This window comes from Athene noctua, chromosome 19 (genome assembly GCF_965140245.1).
Source record: "Athene noctua chromosome 19, bAthNoc1.hap1.1, whole genome shotgun sequence".
NCBI lineage: Eukaryota > Metazoa > Chordata > Aves > Strigiformes > Strigidae > Athene > Athene noctua.
In genome coordinates, this window is record NC_134055.1 from 8,924,669 (window position 1) to 8,950,779 (window position 26,111).

The 26,111-nt window shown below is 38.1% G+C and overlaps 1 protein-coding gene across 2 annotated transcripts in view; it reads right to left on the reverse strand.

The window, feature by feature from the left end:
- ZZEF1 (zinc finger ZZ-type and EF-hand domain containing 1) overlaps nucleotides 1-26,111 on the reverse strand; it is a 61,950-nt gene that overhangs the window by 32,285 nt on the left and 3,554 nt on the right. For both annotated transcript variants that reach the window (XM_074922575.1, XM_074922574.1), the window contains exons 2-26: nucleotides 24,920-25,064; nucleotides 23,599-23,793; nucleotides 21,478-21,649; nucleotides 20,637-20,836; nucleotides 19,363-19,573; nucleotides 17,799-17,915; nucleotides 17,379-17,557; nucleotides 16,242-16,340; nucleotides 15,121-15,212; nucleotides 13,994-14,142; nucleotides 13,340-13,451; nucleotides 11,936-12,151; nucleotides 10,497-10,597; nucleotides 9,998-10,167; nucleotides 9,081-9,214; nucleotides 8,706-8,776; nucleotides 8,128-8,242; nucleotides 7,349-7,508; nucleotides 6,258-6,379; nucleotides 6,061-6,171; nucleotides 5,234-5,400; nucleotides 4,530-4,611; nucleotides 3,690-3,891; nucleotides 2,348-2,496; nucleotides 1,288-1,528 (exon numbers count right to left, since the gene is read on the reverse strand). In XM_074922575.1, the coding sequence (XP_074778676.1) occupies nucleotides 1,288-1,528; nucleotides 2,348-2,496; nucleotides 3,690-3,891; nucleotides 4,530-4,611; nucleotides 5,234-5,400; nucleotides 6,061-6,171; nucleotides 6,258-6,379; nucleotides 7,349-7,508; nucleotides 8,128-8,242; nucleotides 8,706-8,776; nucleotides 9,081-9,214; nucleotides 9,998-10,167; nucleotides 10,497-10,597; nucleotides 11,936-12,151; nucleotides 13,340-13,451; nucleotides 13,994-14,142; nucleotides 15,121-15,212; nucleotides 16,242-16,340; nucleotides 17,379-17,557; nucleotides 17,799-17,915; nucleotides 19,363-19,573; nucleotides 20,637-20,836; nucleotides 21,478-21,649; nucleotides 23,599-23,793; nucleotides 24,920-25,064 (3,712 nt within the window). The remainder of the gene's footprint in view (nucleotides 1-1,287; nucleotides 1,529-2,347; nucleotides 2,497-3,689; nucleotides 3,892-4,529; nucleotides 4,612-5,233; nucleotides 5,401-6,060; nucleotides 6,172-6,257; nucleotides 6,380-7,348; nucleotides 7,509-8,127; nucleotides 8,243-8,705; nucleotides 8,777-9,080; nucleotides 9,215-9,997; nucleotides 10,168-10,496; nucleotides 10,598-11,935; nucleotides 12,152-13,339; nucleotides 13,452-13,993; nucleotides 14,143-15,120; nucleotides 15,213-16,241; nucleotides 16,341-17,378; nucleotides 17,558-17,798; nucleotides 17,916-19,362; nucleotides 19,574-20,636; nucleotides 20,837-21,477; nucleotides 21,650-23,598; nucleotides 23,794-24,919; nucleotides 25,065-26,111) is intronic.

Genomic DNA, 26,111 nt, shown 5'->3' on the forward strand with positions numbered 1-26,111 from the left:
TTTGCAAATTTAAATTATGAATACCATTCTCATCTCTTCTCAAAATTGATGCCTGCTGTCATGGAAAATGAAAACCTCTCCCTATACATGCAAATATCACTAATACAAACTGATACTAGAACAATCAAGAAATGCTTAGTATTAAAAATGTATAGATGTATTTAGTTATCAGTATTTTCTTCCTCTTTTGTTTTAAGCTATGAATTTCTGGAATGGACTTTCAAGATCAATTCACAAAAATTAAAGATCTGACAAAACAGTTTCCATGAAAACTGGCCTGACAATAACTATGGAGAAAAAGACATGCCTATTCAGGGTCTTCCATCTTTTTTTTTTTTTTCCTCCCTCCTTTTCAGCATCATTTGTACATTCTTCACATGAAATAGGTGAACATGGGTCCTCAAATTAATCTGCCCCAGCAAGACCAACAGATGAAGCTCTTAACTTATTAGTATTTTCCTGAGCTACCACATTTCTCAGTCTTACCCAGAAAATTAGATCAATTGTCAGATATAGACAAAATGACTAAAGGCAATAACCCCTTGTCATCAAGTCAGTCTTTGTGTCATTTTTACCCAATAACTTTATAGCTCAAAATGTAAGAGGTTTAACTTCAAAACCTGACAGAAAGTGAAAGCCTAAAATGAAACCCTTCAAAGCCAAGTAACATGTTATTATCCAATACTTCAAACACATCAATGAGCTTAATGGAAGGATGGTGTAAGTTAGAAAGTTGTTCATTTTACCTACTGAAAAATATATAAATTGTAATACAGTGGATATTATACAAGTTAAAAGGTAATGTTTTTATTAAAAAAGAGAAAAATTAAAGAAAAAAAATCTATTTTGAGGATGCCAAAGTTAGTTACCACTACCTCATATGTCTGTACCCCCAACATTTAAAAACATATATAAGTTGGTGCTGGCTTTTTAGAAAAGAATCAGTGAGAAGGGATAATGATATAGGAACCTCTAATCACTGGGAGCCACACTGATCCGAATTCATCACTACTCTCTTTGGGTATGTCTTTATAAGACTTAGTCAGTAGATTATGAGTGTTATTAATATTTGGGCAGAGCTCTGAAGATAAAAGCATATATTAAGAAAAAATAAACACTCTAGAGATAAGGCTTAAATAGTCTACCTAAACGATGACTTCTTTATACAGAACATCTTATTAAAAATTGTCATACTAAACTGATTTTTCAAAGTTTATAAACTGAACTACAAGATAGCCTTTTACAAACTTTGTCTTCATTATTAAGATAGTCTTATATTAGAGTTACCATATTTTTGAAGCTTCTCATATAAATCTGGAGTGAGATACACCAAAGCAGCAAATGTTGAGTTCACAGCTTGATCAACAGTAGAACCAGCAACTATATCTGTCTTTGGGGTCTGTTTTTTACATGCCTGTATAAGTCCTTTGAAAAGTTCAGATTTTTGCCCACTGAAGTCCTGGGCAGGATCTGATTTTGCAAAGTTGATAAGAAAGTTACGGCAGTCATCCTGGTGAGAGCTCCTAGCCTGGAAAGAATATTAGAAGACATTTAATTTAATATTACCTGAAAAATGATTGCAGCTCATTTCTACAATTAAGTCAACTTGCAGTGTATCTACTGCAGTTGAGCAACCTGTTCTAATGAAAGATGTCATTGGGACCACGAAGATGATCAGGGGCTGGAGCTCCTCCCCTGTGAGGACAGGCTGAGAGAGTTGGGGGGTTCAGCTGGAGAAGAGAGGGCTCTGGGGAGACCTTAGAGCGGCCCCCCAGGGCTGAAAGGGGCTGCAGGAAAGGGGGGAGGGACTCTTGGTCAGGGTATGTAGGGATAGGACAGGGCTAACGTTTTAAACTGAAAGAGGGCAGATTTAGATGAGATCTAAGGAAGAAATTCTTCCCTGTGAGGGGGGTGAGGCCCTGGCACAGGTTGCCCAGAGCAGCTGTGGCTGCCCCCTCCCTGGAAGGGTTCCAGGCCAGGTTGGACGGGGCTTGGGGCAACCCGGGCTGGGGACAGGTGTCCCTGCCTGGGGCAGGGGGTGGGACTGGATGAGCTTTAAGGTTCCTTCCAACCCAAACCAGTCTGTGATGTCCCTGCCCAAGGCAGGGGGTGAATTAGATCTTTGAGGGTCCCTCCCAACCATTCTATGATTCTATGAAAATGGAAACTAGTAAAGGGCACAGAACAACAGTTTCTTTCCTCCTTCATATTTGAATTAAATGGCACAAGTGATGACAACTTTAGCACAACAGCATACGCTTAAGGACACATCAACTAATTAAGTCTGAATGAAACTGTGATACACAGGAATTTCATGCCAATGAAATGAAAGCAGTGCTGTAAGTACCTTTTTTTTATCTTGGTGCAGTCTACTGCTTTGACTGGCTCCCGGGAGTCCTTCAGGACACATCTGATGCCTGAAGACAGGTTTCCACAGCGGAGAATTAAGAACTGATGTTACTTTCAAAGGAGGCAAGTCTGCTTCACTACCTAATTCTGCAAGAAATTCAGAACAGACACTTCAGTTACTAAATATTTTTGTTCATTTTTACAGATTAATAAGAATAATAAATGTTAAATATCCAGTAAGGGGAAAAAAAAAAAAAAAAGTACTGCAAATAGACCAAACAAGTAATTTAACAATATTGTCTAACTTCTGTTTCTCTAATGTGGTGCAGAAAACTGTTGTACCCTTTCTTTAATGATAGTATCAGTATCCTATAGTGACAAAGTTACATTATGAAAGGACTTTGATTTAAACATTTTTACTGTACTTATAACCATAGGAATTCCTCAATATGCAAGAGAGTTTAAAAGCTTTTTCTCCTACTAAAGACATAGTAATTTGCTATATGTAAGCATGTTTATAAGTAAGAAAATATTTTATGATATGAGCACTTCCATTACTTCACAGGTAAGTAACTGCCTAATTTTCTGAGGTAAGTACTGACCACCTAATTGCAGCAAGAACTCTTTAATCTTGTTTAATTTCTCCAAAGTGGTGAATGAATTAAGATTTAGGAAGTGAGATATAAATGTTCTGGTTTTGAAATTAAAGAATAAACAACTCAGTCTTTTATTTTTTCTTATGGCACCCATATCATATTTTGTATTTGACTTATCCTCAGTGGCTCAAATCCTACATGCACTTAACTTCTGGAATTAGCCAAGATTAATTTGTGAATTCAAATTTAAATCAATACCAAAGGCTCATGTGAAACTTTTAAAGTCATTTCTGTTCTAAGCTCTGTATTTTTTTGGCTTCCTGGCTCCATATTCACAACACCAACAGAGGGTGGATCACAGCACTAGGGAACAATTTCAAAAGAAAAAAAAGAACGGGAAGAACAGTAGATTGGGCAAACTCTCTATTACTTTATAAATTTAGTAGAGCTTAGTATGATTACTTCCAGGTGTCCATGTCTTCCTAACAGTGATCTTCCTAACAGATCACAGTGATCCCTGTGACATTCTCAGAGCTGTCCCACAGAACAGCAGCCAGGTGTGGCTGTACCAGCCACAAAGTGGGTACAGCTCAGCCACCAAACTTTGCTAAGCAGCAATACACATCTTCAGTCAAGAAAGAAATAGAAAAGGAACATCATTTTCACAGGGGATTTGAAACATAAAGACCTTGTAGATCCTCTTTATCTGGCATCACAACTTGTAGAGCTATTAAATGCACTCACCTCGTAGGGATTTCAGTGCCATACTTCGGGAAGCCAAGCGCCCCATCAACCGCGATACAAGAAGCTGTAAATCCAAGCCCCAAGAAACGGCAACATCTGGTAGGCCATAAGCAGTGACGGAAAACTTGTAGCCCCACTCATTATTACTGCTGTCAGAGTGAAAGAGAAACTGCAGCCGTGGGCCAGCCTTAAAGGTCACTTTCTACAGAGCAACAAAACAGTCATTTTGCCAAATGTACATGACAGGAAGACGTTTCAGGGTAATGAATTTCCTTCAGCAATTGTGGTTTTTCAGTATTATGTTCTGGCCATAACAGATCTAATTTCCCCCACCATCTGAATGAGAAACCCACAATACTAAGCAGGTAAAATTATTGTTAAATAGTTCAATGAAAAATTTTATTGACGATTGAACTTTACAAGTTGGAACCATAAAACATTAGAGAAGCATCCCACTTGAGTGGGTGTCATTGAAGACAGAGCGTAGCTACAGGAAGCACTACACTTGTCTCAAGATGTAAAAAATGGCACCAGCAGAGTGTCAATGAGTAAGTTTTACCCATGTCGCTACTGGCAGTTAAATATAATTATTACTTTTCATTCTGATTGACTGCTCCTTTGATAATAGCAACAAAGATGGATTTTTTTTACTCATTCACTCCTTTTATTTGCATCATTGCAGACTTTCTTCCTCACCTCCTGCCCCCCACCTTTGAGAGGGAATAAACACACACACCCATGAAAGCACACATCCTTTTAGACAATAGGTTTTCCATAAGAATCGTAAGAATTTCCTAAGACTAGATATATCACTTGGTTCAGAATTTTAAAAGTGCTCACCTTAGGCCACTTCTCAGTGCCAACCTTTGTATCGTAACGAGTTTTTGCACCTCTGGCATCAGTAAACTCCAGGTAATCATACCTGTGAAAATTGCAATTCATTACTTCCAAATTTACTTTTTAAGTTCTGGCGGAAAATGTTTGCTTTTGGATTTTCACAAGTGCTGCATCTCAGTGTACCCGTCACATCTCTGAACCACACACCTGATTGTTTCACGTGTCTCCGAAGGAATTAATTTCACGTTTCAATACAATAGTTAGTCCCAGCAAACACAGACCTGTTTTCCTGCAGAACTTTTCCAACCCTTCAAAATTGGTAATGGGTACTGATTTTAAGATCTGGCATATGCCTTAACTAAGCAGTAGCTTGATATGTTACCAAGAGAAACCAAGCCAATAGTTTTGCCTAAAGAGGGCAAAATAAATACCACAAGCACAAACTGTGGTGGTCGCAGCAATATTACAAAACAGATCAAGGCTCAAGGAAGCAAAATTTGTACGAACAGCATGTCTGTATATTTGCCAGGAGAAAAGTGACTTTCAGCACAAGGAGTCATTAAAAATACATATTGTATATTACTCAGGACAACGAAGAAATTGAAATGGCATGCTTGGAATGCAAGTAGTATTCCCTGCACATTGAAACATCAATTACCCCTGTGCAGTTAGATACTGGGATCTAACACAGCACAAGATTAAATTACCTCCTTTCAGTTTCACATTTTTCATCAAATTCCACCTCAAAGTAAGTTGCCCCATGACACAGGAAGACTGAGACCTCATGGCAATTATTTTCATAGTTATGAGGCGATTCCATTGTCCACGTTCGCAATACTACAGGCTGTTCTTGCTGCCAGCTTTCCATTTCCATCTGTACAACAAAAATGTATTCTTGAGATATAAATATAAAGCATTAAAAAAAAAAATTACTACATTACATTTTTGCGTCTATAATTTCACGTTGTCAGATATACATAGAAAGTGGCATTTAAGAGGCTACAGCATTGATTTACACCTAAACTAGTTATAAAGACACCCTTGATAATCATGGTAAGGAAGCATTTCTAAAGCAAAATTCATCTAGTCTACTGGGGGAGGAGACAGTCTCACCCCAGAAGTGCCTACAAGTCTCCAATAATTAAAAAAAGAAAGTCTGGATGACTAATGCAGATTTAAACATCTACACCACAGACATACAGACTTTATTTGCATCACCACAAGCAATAAAGCTAAAAATGTTAAATCACATACTATTTTTAATTTGTTTTCCTCTTCATCCTCAGAATCCCTCCTTCCTATCTACCTTCTAGGCTTCTCATTCCAGTTGCACTTTCTGGTCACTTTGCTCATCTTCTGTATCAGTACAGATATATTTCTAGTTCTTCACTCAACATTTCATTACACATCCCATGTTTTTACAAGCTTTCCAGTTCTTTCAAATGCTCACCAATAGAATCACCTGAGTTTTCTACATCTTTCTTGCAATTTTGCTTTTGTTTCACTGTACTTAATAGGGCCTGTTATCTTTTACCTTGTGAGGCTCACTACAAAGCCTTTTCAGTGGTTCTATCAAAGTGCTGAATCCCTGTAGCAGAGTACAGTATGGAATGTCTAAAGTGCAAAAATCCAACAGAAAGATGACCTAGGAGAAAACACAGGGCTCATGAAAATGTACGTAACCACAGCCATGCTACCCGGAAATAGTACAAAATCCCAATGGTCACTTACCAGCTGACGAGTTGCCATAGCAAAGACAGAGTTACTTATTTTTTCTACTATTGTTTTGCCACTATATTGAGATAAAAGTGACTGCAAAATCGTTCTGATATTTGACAGGAACTGGCCCACATCTAAAGAGAAAAAAAACCCTTAATAGCCACCTTAAGGATTTGCTACCACAACCTGCTTTATCAAACACTTAAGTGCGTGGTGACGTGCACAAGACGACAGACAGCAGGAAAGGCATCTGCTGCCCCAAGGCAGTGACACTCAAGAGCAAAAACAGTTCAGAGAAGTTTTCTGTGATATTTCTATTGTGGAAACAAGTCATGCTTATCAACGATACTACAAAAAAGGTGAGTGATGAGTAACTTAAACACTCCAAGATCACTGAAACAGTCTCAGTGTATCCAGTAGCCTCCCTACGCAATTAAGCAATGCAGCTTAAGTAACAAGTGAGGATAGTAATTTTTAGCTATTGCCTTACTCCACTTTAAAATGTAAGATGGGAACACAACGCATTTATATACAAATAACAAATATGAAGTAACTTTACATAAAATTACACCTCCATTAAGTACTTGACCCAAATAACTACTCAATACTGAGCTGCTGCATTAAAAACAAAAAAAATAAACCCCACCAAACATCAACGACAAAAAAAGCCACTGTAGCAAACACCCCTTAGAAGTACCCGGCTTCTTAGAGCAAGTTTCTTTCTTCTTGCTATCACAAACATCTAGGAAAATACATATCACCACACAGGAGCTTATCAAAATAAGGGACATTTAAAAAAAAGCAAATGTTCAAATGGAAGTTTGTAACTGTTTGTTGTTTGGGTTTTTTTCAATATTTGACCCCAAAACTTACTGAAATGTTTTCTGAAGATTCTCCTAATGCAAATTATCGGTATGGCTAAAATTCTAAGTTGCTCAACGTGCCTAAAAATTCCTTCCTAGAAAGATTAGAAATGCTATGACAGTTATGAGTATTCTTCAGGAAACCACTGGAGAACCCTTATTACACTGCAATTTGTAAAATCATATTTTAAAGTCCTGTATTACACCACACTTAATTCTGTATTCAATCCCAGCACTTACAGTTTTTAAGTATTTCTACTGCAAGATCCTTGGTGGAATTATCGCTACCCTTAAGCTGCAGGTAGCACCATGAAAGGAGGCTACCTTGAACAGACCAGAATAAGGAAGACAAGACTGTGCCACACTCCTGCTGTGCAACATCCAACATCATCATCTCACACTGAAAAATAAAGAACGTTACAAAATGTTACAAAAGGATACCCTCTTCTGCTGCAGAATAACACACAGTATGTAGTAAGTAAACTGTGATGGACGTTATCACTCCACTCACCCCACAAAACAGATTAAATACAACTTGACAAGCAGCATATAATGCCATGAAGCAACTCATGTATTTTGTTTTGATAAATCACAGTTTTAAGTAGGAATAGCTGCATGAGTCACTCGATGTTCTCAGCACATTTTTTCTGCATATGTAAATGACCCTCCCCCATCTACACCTCCCTTGTGGCATGACCAATTCTAACCTCTCAATATGGGATGATTACTTCTGTTTCCTAATGTTGATAGGGTGCCATGAAGTCTTTTCAACACTACGGAAAAATACCTCATCTTATACATTACTTACTCTACTGTTATGAAATGTTCATGCTTAAAGGAAAATAATTCAACTGCTTGGAAAACCTAATCCTGTAGACTTGAAATGCCATGAACAGCTTTATCCAGAAGGACAGAAAAGCTAGTTCTTTAACATACATCTCAGGCACACAGCTTGCGTTTGAATGCACACAAAAATTATGGCAAAGAAGCAGGAAGAGAAACAGTGCAAAGACAGTTACCTCTCTTGCCGCCACTAGCAGAAGGGTATCCATGACTGACAGCACTTCACTTATGTCAAAATTTGCAGAAACTCCTTTCTCTGGTAATAACAGGAGTCCACCTGGATCTTGATCACTACAAACAAAGATTTCCTTAATGACCAACAAGTAGCACAGTTCCTAACACAAATTTAGTTATCCTCATGACAAGTCTGTAGAGATCCTACTGTGTAATTACTATGAAAATCAAAAGTTTGGGTTCTGATGACTCCAGACTGATTACATCTAATACCAATCATCACCATGGACAAAAAAAAAAAAAAAAAGAAAATCACTTAAAACTGTACAACAGCCTAGGAGAAGCCTAAGAGCAATGTACTGTGATTTCAGCACCAACCTTGGGCAGTGTTTTATACAACTGCTCAGTTAATAAACATATTAAGTAGTAGTAGTAGCGGTATTCGCCTTTCTAAAGCAGTCAGTTGATTATTTTGAAGAATTATTTTTCAGGGGAATAACATTTCTAAAAAGGATTAAATATGAATTTATTAACAGATGTGGGGTATCAGATAATTACTTTTAGTTTCAGGACCCCTTACCTGAAGTGGGTACACAAGGATCTGAAGGCAAGATGTACAGATTGCTTATGTTCTTGCTCCGTGATGTTTTTCTAGATAAAGAAAAAGATTTATTTTTATGATATATTCTGTTTCCCTCCTCTGTGAAAAATAATTCTAATTTCTGTGTTCTACTATTCATTTTTGGTAAGAAAGGCAGGATTAGCTCCTCTTTCTTTGGATAAGCTGCAGAGAGAGAAGGGGAGAGGTAAAAAGAGGCAAAGAAAAAAAAACCCGAATGTTTTTACTTTAACAGGACAAAGTATATGTTATTTGACAACAAGAACTCAGATTTGTCCTCTTTTCTGCATAAAGAAAGCAGGTGCTAAACAGTCAGTTTCTCAGTTAATTGTTTACCATCATGGTGAAGAGCTGGTGTCGCCTGGTCTCTCTATCTGGAAAAAAGATTGCTGCTCCACTGAGTAAGGTGTTCTTAACTTCCTCTTTTAGCATTTTCATTGGCATGAAGTTACTGTCCCCCATATCCACTACTGCTCATACAAAAAGGAAACAAAATTACAAGTTCAAATTAATACTCCATCTAATACGTTAGAGGCATAACTGAATTAGCGTGTTATTTTATACAACTTCAAGCAATCCCACATTTACACAAAGAGTGAGGGAAAGCTTTTTGACTCCTAGCAAGAAAGACTTTTCTAAGGATATATTTATTCACTGAGCAAATTAATTCTAGGAATGTTAAGACTTGACAACTATCAAAGTTAATAAAGTTTTTAAGATGTGACAGATTCTGTATTAACTGGTTTATCTCTAGCTTGCTTTTCAGGAGACTCTTAGGTAATTAATAAGAAAATTACACTTGAATAAAGAGGGTGCCATCCTGCTTCCAAAGAAACCTAATGTGTACTTCCCATGCTCTTCCTTGGCTTCAGAATCTTCCCTGTGTTTCTGTAAAACTTAAAGGCTCCTTCTAAGATCATTTATATGAAATACCAGAAATAAATGAACCCCAGTAACATCACAGTTACAGGATCACATTCCCTGCTGGTTCAAGCAGGTGACATGTTCAAAAGAAGTTTTCTATTGCAGCTGTTTCCAGACCACATGTTGTCAGAAAGTCTATAAAACCATTCCATAGGGTCGAGGAAAGTTTCACTGTGATATACTAATTAGCACACACTGACCTGAAGAAGATACAAAGAACCAGTAGCTGACTTGGCATCTAGGAATAAGCATCTTTTTCCAAACTGTAACTATCGTAACACACTTGTAAGACAGAACAGACAAGAGTTAATATATTCAATATAAATTACCTTCACACAAATGTCTATAAAGCTCTTCTGCAGCTTCTGTGTGACCAGATGTTTTGCTCTGAGAAGTTTCTTGAGGTTTAGCAGTATTGTTGTCTGCAGTAAGTACAGAGAAGCAGCTCTGGAGAAGCTGCAATAGCAGTGTTTGAGCAAAGATACATTCTTCCCTTGGGCTGTAAGAAAGCATAAAACAAACAGAAGGAAAAACTAGAAAAGAAGCTCTTTTGCACCAAATGGATAATGAAATGTTCCTATGGCTATGAAAGTCACTGAGTATAGAGCACACAGCCAAAAATGGTCTAGCTACCAGCTAAATTAATCTACATCTCAAGCTTCTACATAACATTATAGTTAAAAACCCATATGGCAGCAACAGGAAAATGCTATTTATGTAAATGATGTAGTTTAGGAAGAAGAAACTGCTGAAACTAAACTAAGCATACTTTATTTATACACACACACACAGATTAGTGCTTCACCACACAGTAAAGAAGTGACTTACTTTTGGTGAAGTTTATTGTAAAAATTCCAGAACAACTGCAAATCAAGGCCTGTGAAATCTAAAAATGACTTGTATTTTAATCCAGTCTCCTTCTGTTGAACCTTAAAAATGCAAAGAAAATGCAGATTGGAAAATTAACTCTACACAGAACACATTTATAAAAAGTAAATCTCTGAGCACTGGGCTTAAAGCAGGGTAGTTTCCTATAAATTTGCAGCTAACATCAATTCCAGTGTAAGTTCTTTGATGGATATTCCAGCGTCCAAATGTGACAGCTCATGCTGAAACCTCCTTCACAGAGCTACTAATAAGAACTCTCTCTCCTCTTTCTAGATGCCTAGTCCCTCAGCCCTGTCCTCCACCACCAAATGACTTTACAACCTCTACCTCTTAATCTGATTTGATTGAAAGTAAGTAATAGCCAGCTGGCAACTAAGCACCACACAGCCGCTCACTCACTGCCCCCCTCAGCAGGATGGGGAAGAGAATTGGAAGCGTAAAAGTGAGAAAACTTGTGGGTTGAGGTAAGAACAGTTTAATAATTGAAATAAAATAATAGTAGTACTAATAATAATTAATTGTAATTAAATGTAACGCAGCCAGTCCCCAAGCAGTGTCCACCCTCTGCCAACCCTTCCCCAGCTCTCTGCGCCGAGCGGGACGCCCTACGGCCTGGGACGTCCCTGTGGGCAGTTGGGGTCAGCTGTCTCGGCCGTGTCCCCTCCAACTCCTTGTGCAACCCCAGCCCCTCGCTGGTGGGGTGGGGTGAGAGGCAGGAAAGGCCTCGGCTCTGTGTGAGCCCTGCGCAGCCATCACTAAACCATCCCTGCGTTACCAACACTGTTTCCAGCACAAACCCAAACCTCAGCCCCACACTGGCTACTGTGAAGGAGATTAACTCTACCGCAGCCAAACCTGGCACATAGACAAGGTGAAACAGCGCATGGTTTAGAACCGAAGCTGCAAAAGCACAGATGCATGTACTGTATGAACAAAACTTGATTTTGACGTGTATCCTCAGAAGTAGGGTACATCACGCTGACATACATCAGCACCTATCAGCCACACCTCTTAACTGCACACGTCTCACCCTAGATACTTACTGAATTATTTCAGATAAAAAGAGGACACGTTTCAATCTATGCAACCTTCCTAGCTACCACTCTATGCTTTTTTTCCAGATGCATGCTTCAGAAATAGCTACACTATCTAACAGACAGTAGAACATCCTCCTGTTGCATCTACTTCACCCAGCATTGTAACCTGATCCTGAAAAATGCTTCTTAACTCTCCTCTGGACCCAAAGTGAGCATATTCCTAGACAACCTCAGTAAACAAAGACAGTACACTATTTTTCAGAAACCATCGTTTTGCTCCACAGCATGGTTTTAACTGTTGCCAGTACTTAGTAGCAAGACAAAAGAATTAAGTAGAAGTACCAGGTCCTGTGCCAGCTGCTGGATGAAATGAAGTGTCTTCAGGAGAAGAGTCGTGCCACAAACTGTATCATCATCAGTTTTCCTGCACTGCAAGCAGTTCATGCTCCTGTTGGGCTCGTCTCGCATAGGCCGAAGGTACCCGAGAACATTGAGGCCTTGAACTCCGAGCCGTTCTGCTGTGTCTTGTCTTGTGCACAAGAACTTTATCATCAAGTACTGAAGGACATAAGCACAGCACAAGATTTCATTTTAAAAGTTAGTACAAATTTAGCTTTTAGAAGACATGAGTGCACTTATGTTAGGAGACTACAGTTGGGGTTGGGGGGACAAGCCTTATTCCCTGCCAATCACCTCCAGAAGTTTGAAGTACTGAGCCCAAAATTCAGGCTAAGCTTGAACTCTCCCCACATCCAATAGAGTCACAGGGATGGTTCTGTGACCTCCCATGCATCTGCAAAGTTAGCTAACTCGTTATTAGTTCCACTCATTCTGCATAGTGTGCACCTTCGCTCTAATAGTTACAGCATTTTTGCAGGTTAAAAAATTATTAGCTGCGTTTAAAAACAAGCAGAGGCTCAATATGTAATATTTTATGCAATCTGTCCACAGTGAGGTACAGAACACAAAGCTGAAGGGAACAAGATCTGCCTTCCAAATGTACTTAGTAACCCTGCACACTCCTAAGCCTCAGGGACTAAGGCTTACACAGACAGCCGCACAATGTCTTAGCAAGCAGCGAGTTTTAGAAAAATTCCACGTTGACTTATAACTGTGCCACCACTTCTGCCGATTTCCACAGTACAAAAAAGGATTGGGGAACTATGCAACAGCTGACTCCAGAAACAAGATATATACAGGGTCTGGAAAGCAAAGTTTCCTACTTAAGCACTACCAATCAAACCCCATATTCTGACACTGCTGAAACAGAGAGGTCCAACAATCCTCAAGGAAATCAACATATCTGATGGAACTGCTCAGTAATTTGTTTGTCCCTTAAAACAAGGGTTGAAGAACCCGACTCTGAAAAAATAAATGCTGTAACTATGCAGCAGGTAATTCTTCTAGATATTAGAATAAAGCATCAATCCTGTAATCCTTTTTAGAAATATCTCCTCGTGATGAAACCACCAGCCTAAGCATTATAATGTAATTTTGCATTAAATTTGATCCTGAAGCACCATTTAACTACAGCTATGTATGTGTACATACAGAGGAAAAAAAAACACCTCAGAGGACAAAAGTCAAATCATCCATTTTACTAGAGGCCCACTGATTTCTGCCTCTACCCAGACGAGTTCTCCTTGCACAAGAAAGACCTGTTTATTTCAGCTGGATCACAGCAAAGCACAGAGAACTGCCTCTGCTCACTGTGACTGGGCCAATGGATTTTTCATGGTTTCTTACTTGAGAAATTCTGCATTGCTGCATTTTGACATCAACTTCATCCCATTCTTCTTCCACTTCAAACCAACCAATAGGATCATCATCTCCCAAATCATCACATGAACTGCTGCTTCTATTTATAAAAGAATGTAACAAACTTTGTAATGAAAAAGTTTAAAGAAACTGCAAAACTGTTGGCACCAAAATATTTTTTGCATGTTATGGCTATGAAGATGAGAGAGACAACAGAGACTTTCACATACCCAAACTTCAGCACATGCAAGGTAAGAAAATTAAGGAAATCTTTTTAGTCATGGTCCCTAACCTTCCCTCACTCCTAAGCAACAGTTTTGAGAAAGCAACTTAATAAAGGCTAATTAGCATATGATCTTCCTATAAATTGTTTTCATTATCAGTGATCTGCACCTCAAGTAGAAATTTTGTTATATCCTTTTTTAAACGGGTCTTTAAATCAAGAAGCTGAAGACAACAGCTATATACATATTTCCTCAAACACATCAAATTGAGGTTCGTTAAAATCAAACAAGTAACAATTAAATAATGAATAATTTTTTAAGACATTTGGAACAGTTTTCAGTAGTTCAAGTGCCATTTCAAAAAGATCCAATATAACATTTATTTTTCATGTATTCATTACAAAAAGTCCGCTGATACCTGGTTTTTAAAAATTGTTTGAATTCCCGCAGCTTCCATTTGTCATAGCTTTCAAATCTTTTGAAGTGTTCCTCTGCATGGAATTTTTCTGAAGCACTATTATAAGCAAACACCAGCCCACACTGGGCCCCAATGGCACCTCTTCGGACCTAAAAGACCAAATCCAGAGCAATGTATTAAAAATGCTGACAATATAAGAAGGTCTTGCTTTCACAGAAAAGAATTATGGAAAGCAACTAAATACTGACAATACTGATCTCTGAAACTGCACTTTTTACCTAAAGAAAAATTAAACACGTTTAGAGAAATGTTATGAAAACTTTTGTAACTCACTGAACCAGGATCATGTACTAAGTTAATATTTGCCACATTTGTCACTCTGCTACCACCCTACCATTAACTACACTTCACATATTAATTCTCATTCTAATTTTGCATATTTTTAAATTTAAAAAACCTAAACAAAACTAAAATTATGTATTCCAGTACCAGTACACTGCAAGCCAGCTTAGCTGCCCCTCCAGCTCCAATAACAATTTACTTGCCAGAAGTCCATCCACATTTAATTCTCCTTGACACCGAAATATGCACCCTTGTTCCAGGAATTAACTACTGCTTTGCCTTAAATAAATAAATCATCAGATTCAACTGCAGAAATGTCACAGTTTTGTCCTGGCCATGAAATTTCCTGGCCAAAAATCACAAGAACTTACTTTTAAACCAGAAAAAATTGTACGAAGTATTCAAATTATACAAAGAAATCAAAAGACCCTACATTTAATCTGAACTCTTGAAATCTACTAGTCAAAAATTATTTTTAAGTACAAGGTATATAATCCTACAAATAAATCCACACTCTTTAAGAGAGAAATTCTACACCTATGGCTCACTAGCTTGAGTATATTACAAGATACAGACAAAAGCAATAGAAAATAAAATGTCTTTACTATGTGCTTGTGGTACCCTGAGACAATTTAAGGCCTCCATTTCCTTAAGTTCCCTGTGACTTACATATTGCATGACTAATTTAAAATTTCAGTGCATACAAAAAGAAAAATTCTAATTCAACTCTACCATTAGAGAAAAAAGCAAGCCTTCTATTTGAAAAGCACAGAGGAACTACATACCTTTATTCTAATTTGTGTCACTTGAAATGAAGATTCAGTTCCAGTAGAAAGAATGATACTTGCTCTGGTTTTCCCAGTTTCAGTAAGAAAACCTAAAGCAGCAGTGGGAATGGAATGAGGTTGGAAGAACTGCTAGTACAAGGTGTTTAAAACAATACTAAGATTATGGACTAAAGCCGGGGAAAACACACTATGCTTTTCTAGTGAAATGCTCATTAGGAAATGTTTCCAAATGAAAAAGACAAGTGAAAAAAAGATTGTATCATGTTACTACACACTCTCACAGAGTACACACAGGTGTCTCCAGCCAGTGTCTCTCCAGGGAATGCAATATTTACAGCTATTTCAAGAGTGTTCCCCACTGAAGCTTACTAGTAACTCCCAAATATTACTTTGGCTTATGGCTCTGTGGACTAATACAACTCACTGTTCCTCAGATTGCGATCCATAACATATCAGAAGACAATCCACAAAATAGCTAAACTCAAATAATAAACATGAGCAAAAGAAGGGGTGAAATAAGCATGTAGAATGTGCCTGATTTTCTATCATAACAGATTTCATTTACCAGTAGCACTGCACAAGACAATACATGGTATTTTAAAAAGATTAAGTGGCATTTCACTTAAAAAGGAGGTCAAGAAACACAAATCTTTCTTCAGGTTGTATCCAGTACATAAAAACATTGTGTTAACAAAGACAGGCTTTAAAGGAAAATTAATAGTTATGTACAGTCAATGAAAATTTCAATGATTTCTACCATATTTCTCCATCAATATTTGGGAAACAAGCAGTGAATGATTCATGACTTCAACCCACAAAATGTGCTCTAGTATAATTTTCTTTGTGACAGCTCATTGCTCACTTCAACACAGAATATCAATAGTTCTCCCCAAAATCCAATCCTTTGTTTGCTTTGTTTTGACAATAAACTGGCTCCTGAGACATTCACCTTGCTGTAAAATAGAATTTACATGTTGGTTTGCCTTGCTTTTTAATCACAGATCTTCCATCTCATAAAACTGTTGAGTAGTAGCAAATACACATGCAACAGCACCACAGCCTTGTTAACAGCCTCAGTGTCTGGTTAAATATTCTAGATTTTAAGTCCAGGTTCTTACCATCCCCAGTCCACGGCTCTGCAAGGAGGTTTTCAGGCCCTGATTTATCTTCTTTTCCCTTTACATCACATGCTTGCAAAGTCAGTCGCAATAGTTTTCCTAAGAAAGAAAATCAAGATTTATCAAATTCATTAAACAGAAAGCCCATTTTCCAGTTTTAAGTTCTTCACACAGAAAAAAAAAAAAGAAAATATTACAACACTGAGACTTTTTTAACACTGTCATACAAAAAAAGGGAAAGAAACTGGAGTATAACAGATCCATTAATCTAAAATAGCTCAAGTTTTAGATACAGACAGAAGGACAATGAAAATCATGACAACTAATGTTCCTTCAACTGTGTGCACACTTTGGAATTCACAACACATGAAACACCACTCTTGTCTTGCAAAAAAGCAGCAGCTACTCTAGGAAAAACAAAACAATTTTCAAAACTTTTGAAATACTGATAGCATAATTATAAAATATTAATATATATATTAATGTATAAAACTTATTAATGTATTCTTTGGCACAAGCCAAGAAGTCCTGAGGAAAAAAACATACTAAAAGGCAAACAAAGGGAAAAATTCTTCATGAGACACTAATGATAATCTCAGAAGTTGACACCTGAGAAAATACAGATTTATCAAACAAGTAGAGTCGATACAGCAAAATCTTACCACCTTATGTCAGACCATGCACAGCTCTGAACTTATGACATACTCAGAACTGTAAATAGATGCTAATGAAATTACATTTAAAACATATCTTAAATTTGTGCATGTTTGCAATAGAGACCACTTATTAAGGCTAAACATACAAAAAAGTGTGTTATTGGAAGACTAAAAATACTTGATGTCATTTGCCTTTTATACAATACAAACACTATCACCATCTTGATATAGGGGCTGCTATCTACAGAGTTCATGTGTCCTCCCTCAAGGTCATGCCACCTGGTTCAATTCTTAAATCACAAAAAGCTAATCTAATCACCAACCTTCAGGGCAGTTCAGCTTCACGGACTATCTTCCTGGAAACACATCTTAATTTAAAAGTCTTGTATAATTTTAAACCCCAGCAGAACAAATAAATCAACTCAAAGCTGCATATTGTCTTAAGTATATACAGTAAAGGATCCAACAATTATTTATTTACCATATTTATACAGCAGGCTCTGTCTGACTGTTGCCATGGAAGCGATAAGGGATGAAGCCTTGTATGGAGTGTCCAGATGATCAGTGATTGTACAAAGGGAACTTATCACTTTAGCAACACTCCCCCTGGCTAAGGCAAAGGCCAAGAGTGTAAGTTCAACCTCTGGAGTAGTACAACAGCTGGGGAGGGAAAACAACAACAGTATGAAAACTCAGGACAATGTTTTTAAATAAAGACAAATTTCTTAATTTCTTCTTTTAAATTTATCTCATGGAGAAATCTAAAGTACCTGTTTCTTAATGTCTTTGAATTTTTCAAGATACTGAGAAAAGAGCAGGTGAGTAAAAGTGAGATGAATTTGCTATACAAATTCTTCTAAACCATTCTCCCCTGCATCAAAATATATCAACACAATCTCACCTTGTTATTCTTATAAGGAAGCTATCGACTTCTTCCAAAACATTTGGAGACAAAAAGCTTGAAAAATCTGTAGAGCCTGATGTTAGGGATAGAGGTGGCATGTGTTGCAGTGCTTTCCTAGTAAAAAAGTCAGAATATAACATCAGAAAGCCAGACAGAATCAAGAGAAAACAGCCTTCTAAAATGAATTAGACATTGGAATCTTCATGCTTTTTACACATAGGTCTCTACAAATAGATTCTGAATGCAGAAAGTCTATTTACACAGAGAATCTGTTCAAAAGATAAGAACAGTATTGCATTCTAGGTGGGGAAAGTTCAGTGACTGCTAGGTAATCTTGAATCTCAGCCTCATCTTCTCAGATTTAACAAGACAAATAAGTCAAGGGGGTTTGAATTAAATCTGTGACAGCATTAGAAACAGCTTAGTGTCCAAGTACTTATTAATTTTAAATAGTTCTAGAATTGAGTAAGAGTCTGTTAATAAAAGGAAAATTGCTTTTAAATTCTTTCAGAACAATTACAGAAACTAAGAGAGAAACTGGTTAGCTCAGATGAGGATTTCTGTTTGATTTCCTAAGATAATGTAATAACCCCTGAAAACAGATATTCTTAAGTGGTTTCAAAGTCATTTTCTCCAATACTAAAGTTTGGTTTTTGCTTTATAATTCCAAACACTGAATTTGTAATTCCTGAGTCATATTTTTTATATATTTTTAGTCAAGATTTCTCCACTGTAACTTTTTTAGGTTTTATTAGCTCAGTATTCATGTTGTATTTCTAGAAAATAACTAAACTGTAGCAAAACTGAAGGCCCTCAGTTTTAGTAAAGCTTGCACCTATGAACCTTCCTCAGATGTAAGCACGTATAAAGTTATCTAGACTTTAAAGAGGTTTCATAGATGACACAAATTAAGAGATAGGCTTAATGGACTTTAGCCTACAGTATTCATTAACCTAATACAGCAGGGCTCTTAAGCATCGTGGCATCATGCTAACTAAGCTCTATAAAAGTTGATGTGGGTGTGTAGTTATTTTATTAGGATTCCAATCCTTCAAGTCATCGAGCAGAAGTGTTTGGCAGTCAAACAAGGAAATGTTAACACAGAAAATGGCCAGTCACCCCAAGCAAACATCTGCCCAGAGATACTACATGTACCCAACTATACCCCCACGTAATGCATGACAAGACATTACACAAGCAAAAATTTAGCTAAATTAAGCTCCATAAGTGGGACGTGTCCAATATTTATAATCCATAAAATTAACATAGAAAATTAACTCATTTTAGGCTTCTCATAATGATTACAAGTCAAAGGATAGGTAAGAAACATATTTTTCAGTGTCCGTTCAGTCATGGTTTAACAACTTGATTAGATACAACAGCCAGGAGAATTATACTTGTTCCAGAAATATCAAAATTTAAACAGTGTGATAGCTGAAAAGATGTTCAAACACCTTAATGGAGGGAGTGGAAACCAGTTACACAAGATAAGATTAGTTCACTGAAGCTGGAAGCATTAAAAATAAAAATCAATCACACAGCACGGAAGTTTGGTACTTACTGAGTATTTTGTAAAATAGTGTGAACGAATGCTGGATTTGTTTCCATGGAAGCTGTTACCAGTGAGGTGAGCAGAGACCAGTACCAGATAGCCGAAGCATCGCACACAGAGACGCCCACCTTCTTAACTCTTTGATAACCGACAGCCCTGAGCCCATGGATTCGAGTGTCACACCCATCACTAAGGCAACGTTTAATGTTTATCTGTACATCTGTTAAAACACAAACCAGAATTTTTGTCCCATTTATTCTGCTGGATTAGATCTAGAAGAATCCAGATATTCAAGACAATAATTACTGCAAAACCACTTAGAAAAATAGCCACAGATAACAGTACACCCACATATAGACAACTATCCATGGGTTTCTTCACTGAGCACCCTATGATTTGGAAAATTTAGCCTTTGAATGGCCTCTATGATCCATTACATATTGTCCAGCTAGAAAGTAGGAAAAAAGTAGTAAAGGACCCTCAAAGTGAAAAATAGATCATAGATTATTTCCCCAGTACTTTTTACCTCCACACACAGGAAGCATCTTGGCAGTGATAGTGTAGAAGATAAAACAGTAAAGCCTCAAAGCAAATTTTTAAGTTACATAAAAATTTTCACAGCAATTCTTGACCATTTTGCATAGCTAACACTGTCATAGTTACTTTCAGGGAACAACATCCTGGCTGCCCACTTCTGTGGCAGTGAAAGTTCATCTTTGTGAAAAGCATTTATCTGAGCTAAAGGGACACAATTTCTGAAGCTACAGAAACCATCTTAGGAAGGAGCAGCTTTCCTCTGATTGATTCCAATGTAGCACCCACAGATCTACCAGACTTAAAAATAACACTGCTTAAAAACCCTTAGCATAAAACCTGCTTTACAAAAATCATCTGACCAGCTTCAGAGTTTCGCTACCAAAAAAACCCATGGCTCAGAAGCAGATTTTTCGCTAGATACTATTATCCAACATATGCTTTCACTCTGCGAGCAAAGATATTTTAAGACTGCCCACTGTCTTCAAGTTGACAGGCTAAAACGACATCTTTAGCCATTCTGGCTTTTCATCCTTCAAGCCCAAGTTACAGAGAGACGCCATGAGAAAGACTCTCTTACAGGTCAGAAATTGAACTACAATTAAGGCTATTTCTCTGACCCAAGGATGAGAGCTAAAGTTTCTGCACTAATGAGTGACATTTCAACACATTATTCTATGATCTACCCCACCTTTCACCTGCGAAAAAAGCAGCAAAACAGTATACCAATGGTATCTTTATTGACTCACACATCTGACTAATGTTAGCGTTTTCCAACAGTGTTACGTAGCCAGTGATATTGCTTGGAATGTGAACATCTCGGACCTCCTGCAGACTGCTGGCATTCCTTCCCACTGCCACTGTAACTTGCTGTGGCATGTAACTCTGGTCATTGGCTGCCACCGCAATGGACAGATGTCTCAAAACAACATCTGGTTTCATCTTTAAACTGCAGAGTAAAGAAGATAAAACAGTTCTTGCAAAGAGAAGATAAGTCAAGCACTTCATATTTTGCTAAGCTTCACCCAGTTTCCACATTTACAAACACAAATAAATCCACTGGAAATTACCTAAAGCTTCACAGGCATTACCAACCCCATATCATGGTGAACAGGTTTGAGAAATTGTAATTGTCTTATAAGACAGTCACCTCTGACAGTGAGAATGTAGAATTCTCTACTGTTCAGATTTTGAACTGAGAATTCATTTCTCGGGAATAAAAATGTAGTGTCAATAATGACCAAAATGAGATTAGCATTTTTAAAAGTATACATTCTACACACACTACCAAAAAACCACTAAACATTTCTGTTTCATGGAGCAGTAACTTTCTAGACATTGGCAAAGTGCTTCTACTCAAGTATTGACCACTGCATCTGTAACACTTTGTAAAACTTTGCTACAAAATAAGGGTAGGTGTCAGCATGGATTAGGCCTTTAAACTTTATACTGAGGTTAAAGACTTCTGCTTTCAACTATATTCATCTGTCACTCATTAAATCCACAATTTTTTTCAATTACACCCCACTGGCTGCAATACCTAAGGACTAACTACCCCAAAACTCAGCTGTATGTTGCTGTGTCGCTCACCGTATCCAATGTGAGCGAGCACTCCCATCCGACTGCCAGAAGGATGTAGTTTCTCCATTTGTCATCTTGTCAATATCTGCAGAATTGGATGAGGTTTCTATGTGAGTATAGCACTTTGTGACAGACTTCAGTTTGTCCGACTCCTGATTACCATTCAAGTCACTGGGGTATTCTGCAAAGAAAAAAAAAAATAATAAAAAAAAAATAAAATCACTCATCATGTTCTTCTTTTGCTTGTTTTGAGAACTGTTATATCTTTATAATAACTACCTCGTATAAAATAAATTGTTGGCACAGAACACAGGTCCTGAAGAAGTGTTTCTGACAGAAACTAGAAAGTTTCATTTCAGATGAAATCACAATAATATCAGTCTACCACTTGGAGTATGAAAACACCTACTTTGTCTGGAGTTCAATAGCCTTTATCTCCTCCTTTCATTACTGTCCTCATCAGTGCTTTATTATTATTATTATTATGCCAAAATACAGATGAGAGTAAAAAGTAAAATACAATGGAGAAAGCTCCAATCCAGCTGTTCTAGGGAAGGGACAAAGCAGACTATTTCCCCAGGTAATTCTATCTGTTTCAAGAGAAGTGCAGGGATCTAAAAATATTAAGTCAAGCTGTGAAGAAAAGGAGCTATCCCTCGGGGGAGGCCACCAGGACAGCCCCATCTGAAATACAATAAAAGATTCACTACCTCTACCCCAAAATAATAAATTATTTCTTAATACTGAACAGTCAACTTCAGAAAACATTCATCTTCACATGAAAACTAAGTTTCCAGCAACTAGTTGAGATATTTGACCAAATAGAGAATATTGTAAGTTAGTAATCATCATAACTGGCTGGACAGTCGCAGTTACGGTCAACGGCTCAGTGTCCCAGCGGAGAGCAGTGATGAGTGTCATTCCTCAGGGGTCAGGGTTGGGACTGGTGTTTAACATCTTTGTCGTGGACATGGACAGTGGGATTGAGGCACCCTCAGCAAGTTCACCAACAACACCGAGCTGTGTGGTGCAGTCACACGCTGGAGGGAAGGGATGTGCCGTCCGGAGGGACCTGGACAGGCCGCAGAGGTGGGACCATGTGAACCTCATGGAGTTCAACAAGGTCAAGTGCAAGGTCCTGCCCATGGGTCGGGGCAATCCCCAGCACAGGTACAGGCTGGGTGAGGAGTGGATGGAGAGCAGCTCTGACGAGAAGGATTTGGGGATATTAGTGGATGGAAAATTGACTGTGATCCAGCAATGTGTGCTGGCAGTCCAGAAAGCCACCCGTGTGCTGGGCTGCACCCAGAGCAGTGTGGGCAGCAGGGTGAGGGGGGGATTGTCCCCCTCTGCTCCTCTCTGGTGAGACCCCCCTGCGGTGCTGTGTCCAAGCTCTAGCGGCACCAACACCAGAAGGACACAGACCTGCTTGAGCAGGGCCAGAGGAGGCTGTGAAGATGCTCGGGGGGCTGGAGCACCCCCTGTGAGGACAGGCTGAGAGAGTTGGGGGTTCAGCTGGAGAAGAGAAGGCTCCGGGGAGACCTTAGAGAGGCCTCCCAGGGCTGAAAGGGGCTGCAGGAAAGGGGGGAGGGACTCTTGGTCAGGGTATGTAGGGATAGGATGAGGGGTAATGGTTTTAAAATGAAAGAGGGCAGATTTAGATGACATATAAGGAAGAAATTCTTCCCTGTGAGGGGGGTGAGGCCCTGGCACAGGCTGCCCAGAGCAGCTGTGGCTGCCCCCGCCCTGGAAGGTTCAAGGCCAGGTTGGACGGGGCTTGGGGCAACCCGGGCTGGGGGAAGGTGTCCCTGCCCAGGGCAGGGGGTGGGAACTGGACGATCTTTAAGGTCCCTTCCAACCCAAACCATTCTATGATTATACGATAATTGTGAAACGGGTCAGGAGAAAGATGAAAAATACCCCAGTATTAATCGGATTGCTAGGCAATTATAAAATCAATTTATATGTGCCTCAAAAGACCAACAAAAACACTACAGAAGCATGCAGACCAACTTCATAAACAGTCATGCCTGTTAAAGATTAAACAGCAAAGAAAGCTTTTTATCTCTAATTTCTTCTTCAAGCTATACTTACACTATCATCCTGAAAAAAAAGAAAAATATTACATACCTCTCTCTTTTAGGAGAAGTCGATCTAAAGAATCCTTCAGCACAGAAGACCGCATAGTACAGATATTGTTGAAGTACTCCAGCACTGGGTAAGGGATGGCAGTACTAGAAATCCGATTCCGGTGCAAGAATCTCAGTATCATTGAAGCATGAAGACCAAGACACTCTTTTGATTCAGAAAATATATCTATAAAACCTAGAAAGAAACATTATTTCTATCTTTGCTGCAACATCTGACTTGACCAAGTCATCATTTTTCTGCTCTATATCTTATTACTAGGTAAATCCCAGTTAAGCATGGGAGCCAATATTGGAACTACATTCCACCACCATGAGTAGCTTAAGTTTGCAACTGTTATCACAGGACTGTGAAAAGCACAGACAAATATTTTTGTCAGTTACCTGAGATACCTGAAGGGGTTCAAAATAATCACCCAAAATCTTGACTTCTTACACTTATTTTGCTGTCCCAAAAGTTCCAAACCCTTACCTTCAATATCCAAGTGAAACAGCTGCTGCTTGGCTAACAAGCTGATGTACTCACATCACTCACCTTGAGCTACGCTAAGCATCTCACTCTGGCATTGTGGATTATTCCCAAAGAGGTGCCTAATGCTTTTGTTAGACTTCAGAAGAAATTTCAGCTCCTGAACAGCAGTACCCTGAATCATGGTGCATTTAGATGCACAGAATAGTACTCCATAAGTACTCCCCTCTGACTTATCTACTAACCAATCCTAACCCTTCCTGTCTGATCCTCTAAGGCAAATCCCCTTTAGCCACTTATCATCAAAAGCTTAGAAGGAAAGTCAGTAACTGATACTTATCCCAGAAATCAAATTCTGGAAACTGACACTTTCCAAACTATATGCTATAAAACATGAATTACGTTTTATCAGGATTTCAAATGCTAAATAACAGTATAATGATACTAAAGTGTATGACTCATCACCTGAAACAGACTCAGTAGAGGATTTATTCCTCCAGTTACCAAGTACAAGACTGCATTAGTTAGGGACTCACCAAAATTTCACAAGGAACTGTTTTCTGTCTATGTGATAAACCAAACAAGGATAAGAAGCCCCCCATTCAGAAACAGAAGAAAATATTGATTATTTATGAAAGTCAGTTGGATATAATTATGGGAAATGTTTAGTTTACAGCAAATTCACTCGTTTGACACTAGAGAAGCAAGAATGACCTGGAGTATGGTTTTGATAAGATTAGGACAAGCAACACTATTAAAGCAATTTACTGAAGCAGCACCCCTTGTATGGGGCAGGACTTGGTAAACCATTTGTTTTGTCACTCCGCTCTCATACCTGGAACCAGGGAACAAGCTTGCAGTTGCCTGATTACATGGCTAAGCTCCCCTTGAAGATTAGCTCCACTAGAATTCTTGAGAGCCTCCAGCATATTTTCCACATCTACGGTGCCATCTCCTTCAGCATCAAATTGTGCAAAGGCCTGAAGAGGAACATAAAAAGAAAATTTATCTCAGCATATTTACTTCAAGCAGGAATTCAAGGTATTTCATAAAAACCATAGTGATAAACATTATAACATCATTAAATAAAAACCAAAAGAATCTATTTTCCATAGTATTGAACTCATGACAACAGGAAGCAGCCTGGCTGGAAATCTGCAGTCTTTAGCAGGTTTTAAGGCATTTGCACTGCTCTCCTATAAAAGTCAACTGTAGTTATGCTTAGGTGGAGACAGCACATCATCTATACCGGTGAATCAGCAGTATCCATCCACCTGACATCTGTGACAACAAACAAGGTGCCCACAAAAGAACACTAAAAAGCTCCTACATTAAAGGCCAAGTTAGTTCTAAAAGCCATACCATCCATTACTCATTACTGCTGCATCCAACTCACTGCATCCACTCAAATTCTTTCAGGTTTTAAAGATTTCCTTTATTTAAGAAATTGTCCTTACAACCAAAATATTTTTTTAAATGTGTATTTCCTTCCATATACTGTCCTCCTACACAAAATACCAGTTTAACATAGTTTATCAAAGTATCTGTGAAAATAATGGAGTTAGAACAGATTTTTTTTTTTTCTTATCAAGGGGAACCATGGGCAGCTTTATTAACTTTAACCTCAGGATACATTTTTAACATATAAAATAGTGTTGAGCATGTATAAAAAGTAACTAACACAGCTATGCATTTCACATCTTTGTACTAACAAAAGTAACAAGGTATTTTTATTCAGCTAAGCCTATAAACCAGAACCAAGCTCATAAATACAAATTTTTTTACCTAGCCACTTCAGAGAACTCATGATCCAGTGATACACTACTACTAAAAAACCCTATATTTTTACAATTGTAGTTAATTTTGAAACAAACTTCTGTTTAATTGCTAAAAAAACCTGAGCGTACACCCCCCAAATGCAGTATTTCAGGAGTATCCACTTTTTTTCTTCATATAAATTGGGAATACGCTTACAAAAGCTATTTCTTTATGAGCAAGACTTCAGTCTCCCGGACCTGAACTTGGTA